This window comes from Zingiber officinale, chromosome 8B, assembly GCF_018446385.1.
Source record: "Zingiber officinale cultivar Zhangliang chromosome 8B, Zo_v1.1, whole genome shotgun sequence".
Lineage (NCBI taxonomy): Eukaryota > Viridiplantae > Streptophyta > Magnoliopsida > Zingiberales > Zingiberaceae > Zingiber > Zingiber officinale.
This window is the reverse complement of record NC_056001.1, coordinates 13,533,767-13,543,152: the sequence shown is the minus strand read 5'-3', so window position 1 is coordinate 13,543,152 and position 9,386 is coordinate 13,533,767. Positions and strand designations below refer to the sequence as shown.

The 9,386-nt window shown below is 39.5% G+C and overlaps 1 protein-coding gene across 1 annotated transcript; it reads left to right on the top strand.

Annotated features, from left to right (window-relative positions):
• Positions 1–2,968: 2,968 nt before the first annotated feature.
• LOC122017520 (transcription factor WER-like) lies at positions 2,969–4,215 on the top strand. Its single transcript, XM_042575159.1, has 3 exons — positions 2,969–3,142; positions 3,219–3,348; positions 3,440–4,215. Exons 1-3 carry the CDS (start codon positions 2,986–2,988, stop codon positions 3,975–3,977), a joined length of 825 nt encoding a protein of 274 aa, XP_042431093.1. The 5' UTR covers positions 2,969–2,985; the 3' UTR covers positions 3,978–4,215.
• Positions 4,216–9,386: the final 5,171 nt, after the last annotated feature.

The window sequence follows — 9,386 nt, the reverse complement described above, 5'->3', positions numbered from 1 at the left end:
GCACGGGTAAAGAAAAAAGAAAAAGAAATTAAATATTTAAATAAATTAAATATTTTCTCGTTCAAATAAGGTAGTTTAAATAGGTTTCCCCCTAACTCAATAATTTATCCTCTTAATATACGCATATGAGCTCCGATTAAATCTTAGAAAATTTCTAAAAATTCATAAAAATCCAATAAGATTATTTTTCTCAAATAACCTTATTATTTAATTATTATTATTTAGGTATCATATTTTACAACTGCAGCTTCATCCTCCTCTTCAATAGAGGACTTCTAGATTTACTGAAGCATTGTTGGTACCCTACAATATGTCACCATTACATGACCCAATATTGTTTTGCTATCAATCGTGTCTGTCAATTTATGCATGCTTTTACTGAACACCATTGGGAAGGTGTTAATAGAATTCTTCGATATCTCAAAGGCACTATTATACATGGTCTTCTTTTATATCGTCAGTTTTCATGAGAGTTGATTCTTACAGTGATGCAGATTGGATTGGATCTCTTGAAAATAGACATTCTACTAGTCGATATGCCATATTTCTTGGACAAAATCTTATTTTTTGACTTTCAAAGAAGTAACCTACAGTCTCTCGCTTAGTACTAAAGTTGAATATAAAGTTAGCTAACGTGATGTTAGAAATTATTTGGCTACAATCTCTTCTTTCTGAATTACATTTTTCTCCAACTATTATGCCCAAAATTTGGTGTGGTAATATTGGAGCAACTTATCTTATGTTAAATCCTGTTTTTCATACTAGTACCAAGCATGTAGAGATTGTTTTTTTATTTTGTTGGTGAGCGTGTGACGACTCAACAATTTTTAATTTCTTACATCTCTACTAAATATCAAATTACTGATATATTTACAAAGTCATTATCCAAATAATGTTTCATCAAATTAGCACTTAAACTCAATGTCCAGACATTCCCATTGAGTTTGTTGGGGGTAATAACAATAATGAAAAATTATCTCGAATTGATTTTAATCAATTGAGATTTATTATATTTGACATCACAATCAAAGTAAAGATTGACATGAATCAAATAGCAAAAATAATACTTCTAAATCTATTATATTTATTACTATTCTTATAATTATATGTCATATTTAATATTTCTATTATTATTTGGACAACTTATATAAATAAGTATAATGACTTTAGTAAATAATATATCAAAGAATTATTCTCTATTATAATTCTTTTTGTTATCTATTAGTTTCAACGAAGAGGATGTTTAGAGTTTTTGGATGTGCGTTCGTATACCTAAGCCCATAGGGATGGACTAACTTTATAGAGTGACGATTGTTTCCTACGTTCTCCATATATCCCAAGATATGCCGATTATTAATTGTTTCTTGAAATAGTCCGAAGTCCCAAGATCCACGTGATCGTTATCTACTTTCTGAAATAGTCTGAAATTCCTAGATCTGTGTGTACGTTATCACTTCTTGAAATAAATAATTATATTATCTTCAATTAATTAAGTATCATGTAATCGCAGCACGACCTAAGATCGAGAGCGTCATAAAATCGATACGCTGCCAAGTTAAGGATAGCTCAGGCACAAATAAACTAGGGTTGGGAGCACCATAAAATCGACGGCTACTAGTAATTAGCTTGATTCGCTAGCCCAAGATGACTGTTGACCTCTTTATACGTGACATGCTACAATTACCTCTCGGGTCAATCATAATCATAATAAATGATTTTATTATTATATTCCGGCAACGGGCTCCAAATCCCTCGAATAACTTAAAAAGGATGTCTGATATCTTTCACCAGTGAAAGCCGACACCAAAAAATGTAAATAAAATAATATTATATAAAAAGTTAAATATTAATATATTATTTATCAAAATTTATAAGAGTAAAAATTAATTCTTGTACTAAGTTTTAAAACTATTAACTATTTGAGAAATTTGTATCTATTTATATAATTAATTTTTTCAAAACCTTGAAATAGTGACAGGAATCCATCAAACTAGAGAATTCTTGATTGACATTAAATATGTAGGGAAAATTAATTGCTCAACTTGAGGAAGCTTCCTACTGGAAATGATATGTTTAGGCATTCAACTAACTCATTTAAGTCTCAAAGAAAAAAATATATATATAGTAATTAATTGCGTGCCGCGATTAATAGAAAAAAAAAAAAATACAAGTTGAGTTTTGAAATGGACAGATAGAGAAAAATTAATGACTAGGACACGGTGACGATGAGATGATGAATTCACATTTATTGGGAAAATGATCTGCATTTTTCAGTGTACTTTAAAGATACTACGACACGCATCTAAAATTCTGAAAAAAAAACTTAAAAAGAACTTACTTTACTACTTCGAATTTATGAGAGGCCTTGTCTATTTTCGTGTATTTTTAATACCTGTCACACACTAGTCTTAATTTTTGCAAAATGAGCACCGACTGGAGCTTCATGATTCCGGACGATAGCAAACTAGAGCCAGCAGCTTGTGGTATAAAAATGTATATGTCAGCCTCTTGCTAGCTCTGGAAGTGTTACCATGTTTTTGTTTTTTTGTTCTGATAGATTTCACAGCGTCTCATGATCTCATATTTTTGTTAGCTTTGAAGAGGCAGTGGGAATGGCAGATGCAATGATTCTGCACACGGCGTGGTGATTATGACGCCTGACCATGTCCATGCCATTATGTGGTGCAATAATGCAATATGCATGACGGCCTAACGCTCAAACTTACGCCGTCAGCCTCCGCAATGTTGATGGAGGCGATGTGTATTGGAAAAAGATGCTGCCGTCAGCCGTCTCTAAAGTAGCGGTGCTCCAATTTGGTATAGATCCACATCAAGCGGAAGGTCACACGGTTCTTCTTCCCAGCATTATGAATGTGTACCTATATTATATTAAATATTCATACGGGGGGACACGTGATGATGATACGCATCCATATAATCTTTATGCATGCTGCTCTGTAAGTAGTACTATATGGACTGACATTGATGAGAGGGTCATTGCAGTCTCCTTTACACATGTGCACCAAGAAACCTAAGCAGTTCTTTAACAAGGGGGCCTGGAGCGCGGATGAAGACCAGATCCTAACTGACTATGTCAGAGCTCATGGGGGAGGGAGGTGGGGGAAGGTTCCCAAAACAACAGGTCGTATTATATCCTATATAGCAACTTCTTCTCCTATTTATGTATATATATCTCAGTGGTTAAGCGTACAGTTTAGGCCTGAATCGATGTCCGAGGAGCTGCCGGCTTCGCTGGCTGAATTATCTGCGGCCGGACATCAAGAGGGGAAACATATCCAACGAAGAGGAGGATCTCATCGTCAGGCTCCATAATCTTTTGGGAAACAGGTTGTTTAATTAAACTCCTTGCTCAGAATGATATGCGGCCGGATCGGAGAGTATTGATTATTCCTTCCTCATGATTGCCCGTACGTGCTAGGTGGTCTCTGATAGCTGGAAGATTACCTGGTCGAACAGATAATGAGATCAAGAATTACTGGAACACAGTGCTAAAGAAGAAGCTAAAGGTTCAGTCAGTTGGATCCACGCAATTAATAAATCGCAAGTGCACGAGTAAAAGAGGGATCAGAGAATCGACTGCGTGTAACGAGCATGAGAATGGAACTGAAGCAAAGCTCAGTGGAGATCGACGGATACTTGACGCTTCTTTCTTGCCACTCGATGAGAGTGATATATTTGACCAAACGATGGGTTCCGATATCGAGCAGCTCTGCTCGAAATGGGTTCCAGACATGGATGACTTGGAAAAATACCAAAGATTTTGGGAAGGTGCTTATTCTCCTGTGCCTTTTGATGATAGTTTGCTATTTACCAAAGAAATATTAGACAATTGGCTGGAAGATAGCACCGTGCATGCGACCGTAGGTTCTTCCTCCCTGAGACAGATTACTGAGCCATGCATCGTCTCACAAGGCTTGATCCTCAACAATCAAGTGATGCGTTTGCCAGATGTCTGAGTTGCACGTACGCCCATGGAGTAAAATTATGAGCGTTGATGTGCATCTGGCATGTCTCTATGCAAAGTTGTTGTACAGCCTCTACATCAATCAATAACTAGATGGTGCGATCTTAGATCTTAAAGTCCGAAAAATCTGTATGTACTTTCTGCGTGCAATATGATTATTAGGAAACTCTACTACTACTTATGACAGTGATATTTTGAGTTTTTCTCTTTCGTTGATGTTTTTGTCTAAATTGCTTGAGCTACGTGTGCGGGGAAGACGTGTACACGGCAAGTTCCAACGACTTGATCATATGACTTTTCTCATGTACGGCCAAACATGATCGGGTTCAAGTCTATTAGAGTAGGCGAAGACTCCCATCATGGACCTACATCTAGTGTTGAGCACGTACGATATCATGGATGATCAAGTTATCAATCAACGAATGAATTGACGCGCGCATTCTTTGGAGGACATTGATGATGAAGGTGAGGTGGACCTGACATGTACTTCAACAGAGGATTATACTGACCTCGGGAGTCTTGCCAGACCACTTCGATACTCAAGTTAGAGTTTACTTGAGGTAGTATGCAGGAAGGAAAAGATGGAGCAGAAGGATCGAACCTGGTGGAGTCGAACAAAATGGGGAAAAAGAAGACATTTGTCTTTACATTCTTTAGAGTATATATGTTGTCAAAAGAGCATCTCCACATTAAATGCTACAGAGGTTGCATGCTTTTCCATCATCCTTGTAGACGTTAATGAGAAGATTAGATTTGATAGTCGTTAGTTGTCTCACCACTTACTAAACGCTACGTGTTTGTAGGAGAGCATTTAGGATACCTAATCTAATAATCTCGTAATCACCTCTCCATTCATCCAATGCCATGTATTTTAGAATATTTGCAATTTACATGAATCATTGTTAAAAGTATATTCAATAGAAATTGATGCGGCGATAAAGAGGTGCCCACCCGGGCGTGGGTCAGTTGCCACGGTGGCAGTCAAAGTCAAGACGGTCAACACTTAGGTATCATATGCCCACACGGATGATAATCGTATTGGTCGGTCGGGGCAAGCAAGCCCCCAACCAGGAGGAGGAGGTGTCCGATCCGACCCCACCTTTGACTCGGGAAGGTATGTCAAACAGCTTGAGTTTATTGTTGGATGCCGAACGGAGGAGAAGACTATACGTAGAGTCCTGGTCGAGAAGCTACCCCTCTCGACCTGGCAACATGCCTCAGCAGCCACAGCAGAGTTCCGCCCGACCGGACGCGCCGTAGTCGCAGTGAAGTTCTAGCCGAGCGGATGAGACGTAGAAACAACAAAGTTCTGCCCGAGCGGCTAACCCGCTCGGCCTAACGACGGATCCACTGTTGTTTCTCAACATCCTTTTGGGAGTTAGTGTTGCTGACACCAGGCATGGTCGACAAGGAGATCGTAAACGGAAGCTTCCACTGTCACATCAGAGATATGCTCGGCTTGTTAAGATATTGTGTTAGGGGCACTTTACTGACAAGATTTTTCAAGAAAAACTTTGGGAAGTGTGCTCGCTTGGGGAAGCGTGCATGTGCGCTATAGGAACTCTATATAAAGGAGGGGTCCAAGTATCGACGAATGTACGCAATATACACTATTGCGCTACAGTGTTCATTCTTTTTGCTCCGCATTCTACATCATCGCCTGTGACTGACTTGAGCGTCGGAGAACCAATGTCGGGGACTCATTCCCTGATTCGGCACTAACGTCATCTGTTTTGCAGAGCGAAGTGAAGTCTACGTGCGGTCAGTGGGAGTGCTGTTGGAACCCTAAGGTGTTTTGATGTGATCAAACAAGTTAAGTTAGGTCATGTTTTGTCTAACCCTTGTGTCTAAGTGTGCAGGAGCTTAGGAACACAGGAAGTCGAGCGGAAGACGCGGTTAACGAGAAGGACGGCACGGGGAGAGAGTCGACGGTCTCGATGCGTCCGAGGGACGAGGTGACCGCGGAAGAGTACACCGGTGGGCGAGAAGAACGTATGCGACGTTCGAGGGACGAGAAACCGGGAAGGAAGGCTGCTCGAGGAGAAGGTTGGAACTTGGGTTCGGGTAAGCCCTATTCCGGATGGCTGAGATCACCCAAGCTAGCGGAGCCGGAGTTGAAGATCCAGACCGAGACGAGCTGAACCGAAGCAAAGCTACCGGACAGAAAAAGTCAACCAAAGTTGACTTTTGGATCCGGGGAGCCCGGAACATACCGGGGCACCCGAACCGAAGATTTTGACCAGATCGAGTTTTGACTCGATCTGAATGTTGGGGGATAAAATTTTATTCCCCCAGGGCGCCCGGACCCTTCAGGGCGCCCCGAACAGTGCTATAAATATAGCACTGATCTGCACAGTCTAATCAATGAACTTGTAATCCAGTGCTTTCAATTCTATTCTTTCTTTCTGTGCTGTCAACACTGTAAGAGGCTACTCCGCCTAGAGGAGATCATCAGATAGTGCATCATCCTTTCCTTGGATTAGCAATCCTTTGATTGCAAACCAAGTAAATCCTCTGTGTCTGATTTCTTTAATTAGTCTCTTCCTTTTATTATTACAAGTGTTTGTTAATTAGTTGAAAATTCGAGAAAGGTGTGATTTATTCTTATTGGGCAATTCACCCCTCCCCTCTTGTCAGCCTCCAAAGGGACCAACAAGTGGTATCAGAGCAAGGCGCTTCAGGAGGACTAACCACCGATCGAAGCAACGAGATGGCCGGACCAAGCATTGTTCCACCAAAATTCGAGGGGGACTTCGCACACTGAAAGCGTCGTATGGAGGTATTCCTGAAAATTGATTTCGAAATTCGGTTAATAATAAAGTATGACTTTGTAGCTCCGACGAATCAGAATGGAGAAGAAAAAGAAGAGAGTCAATGAACAAAGAAGGAGCAGAGTGATTCCGTAGCGAACAACCGTGCGAAATATCACCTGCTGAGCGTGTTGTCGCCTCAAGAAGTCAACCGCATCGGAAGCTACTCATCGGCCAAAGAACTCTGGGAGAAGTTCCTGGTACTCCATGAAGGAACATCCGAAGCCAAGCTAGCAAGAAGAGACATCCTCCGGAATAGACTGACGAACATCCGTATGGAAAAAGGTGAGAAGGTAGTCGATCTACACGCGAAGGTAAAGGAATTGATTACTGGTCTCGAGAACCTCGATGAAACGGTAACAAACCGAGACACCATACATTATGCACTCAATGCGTTTCCTAGAACTCCAGAATGGACATCAATCGTCGACGCCTACTATATTTCAAAAGACCTGGAAGTAAGTACTTTAGAAGAATTGTTCTCTACTCTTGAATTACATGAAACCAAGTGTGCAGGGACAACAAAGGAATCAAGCCAGATGATCGCACTAAATGCAACTAAGAAGGATGAACCAGAGTCAGATTCAGAAGAGGATCAGGAAGCATATATGGTAAGAAATTTTAAAAAGTTTTTTAGATATAATAAATTTAAAGAAATGCAGAATAAAAAGAATCCAAGAAATAGAAGAAGGATGCGTTGCTACCAATGTCAAAAGGAAGAACACTTAAAAGAAAACTGCCCAGAACTAAGGAAGGACAAAGGCAAGATACCCAAGAAGCACAAGAATCTAAAAGCAACTTGGGACGATAGTTCATCATCTGAGTCCGAGATTCAAGAATATGTCGGGATAGCACTGATGGCAAGCTATGAAGGGCAAAGTACATCAGAATCCAGCATCGATAAAGGGGGAGGGACGTCAGATGAATGCAGCGAAGCAGGGGAAGAGTCAGGCTTCAAGTCTGATATGGTAAGTGAGGTATGTCTCTTACCTCCTGATCAGCTTTACTTTGGTATTAAGGCTATGACAAAATCCATGTATAAATTAGAAAATAAAAATACCAAATTAAAAAATAAAATTTTAGAAACAAAAAGAAGTTTGGCAAAATCATGTCTAATAGAGGATTTTGATAAATTTAAACTTGAAAATGAAAAATTAAAAGAAGAAATAGAAAGATTGAGAAAGTCTAACGGTTCAAATATTTCTGGTTTTAAAAATTATAGAGGACTAAACTGGTACTATAGGTTTCACCAAAGTCAAATTAGAAAAATATCAAAAGCCTATGTACCTAAGAAATACTTGATTAACCCTATAGGTAGAAACCTCTATTGGGTTCCGAAAACATGTTTAACTTGAATTTAAAAATTAAACTTAGCATTTTCAACGAGAAAGTTAAACAGATAGTTTCTTTATGAGGTTTTGTCTAAAGAAGTGGTTGTTACTCCAATAACCAAGAAGGCCTAGTGTCTCGTCACTACCTGGAAGCCAAAATATTGAAATCAAATGTTTAATTAACTTTCTGGAAAAAGTATTAAAATTAGAATTAAATAATGCTTAAAAGTTTGTAAACATTTGTTTTGAAAATTTTGTATAACTTAGAAAATGTTTCTTTTGCAAATTAAAAAATATATATATTTAGAAAATTATTATTAGAAAAAAAATTTCTATGTTTTTAACTTAGAAACTTTGAAAGTTACTTATTCCATTGCATAAAAATTATTTTTAAGTTTTTGCTTAGAATTTTTTTTTGAATTTTTTTAAACTTAAAAATTATGTTTTCAAAAAACTTTGAAAATTATTTCTTAGAAATTTTCTAACTTAAATTTTTAACACTTAAATTTTTTTTAAGTTAGAATTTACCTTAGACTTGTTAAAAAGAACCCCAATTTTTATGTGATCAAAGGGGGAGAAGTATGTTAAGTCTAGGGGGTGGTATAAAATAAAACTGAAAAAAAATTTTGGACTTATTTGCAAAATCAATTGTTTTTATTGCATTTGTTTACCCTATCTTAACTTGGGTTACTCACATGAAAAAGGGGGAGATTGTTGGAACCCCAAGGTGTTTTAATGTGATCAAACAAGTTAAGTTAGGTAATGTTTTGTCTGACCCTTGTGTCTAAGTGTGCAGGAGCTTAGGAACACAGGAAGTCGAGCGGAACACGCGGCTAGCGAGAAGGACGGCACGGGGAGAGAGCCGACGGGCTCGTTGTGTCCGAGGGGCGAGGTGACCACGGAAGAGTACACCGGTGGGCGAGAAGAATGTACGTGACGTTCGAAGGACGAGAAACCGGGAAGGAAGGCTGCTGGAGGAGAAGGCCGGAACTTGGGTTCGGGTGAGCCCTATTCCGGATGGCCGAGATCACGCAAGCTAGCGGAGGCGGAGCTGAAGACCCGGACTGAGACGAGCTGAACCGAAGCAGAGCTACCGGACGAAAAAAGTCAACCAGAGTTGACTTTTGGGTCCAGGGCGCTCGGAACGTACCGGGGCGCTCGGACCGAAGATTTTGACCAAATCAAGTTTTGACTCGATCTGAACGTTGCGGGATAAAATTTTATCCCCCAGGGCGCCCGGACCCTTCAGGATTCCTCGAA

Bases quoted from the DNA above. Each gene is read 5' to 3' on its own strand.
- LOC122017520 (XM_042575159.1), top strand. From the start codon at position 2,986: ATGAGAGGGTCATTGCAGTCTCCTTTACACATGTGCACCAAGAAACCT. The intron at 3,143-3,218 runs GTCGTATTATAT...CGTACAGTTTAG, and splicing joins GAAGGTTCCCAAAACAACAG to GCCTGAATCGATGTCCGAGG. The intron at 3,349-3,439 runs GTTGTTTAATTA...CGTACGTGCTAG, and splicing joins CATAATCTTTTGGGAAACAG to GTGGTCTCTGATAGCTGGAA.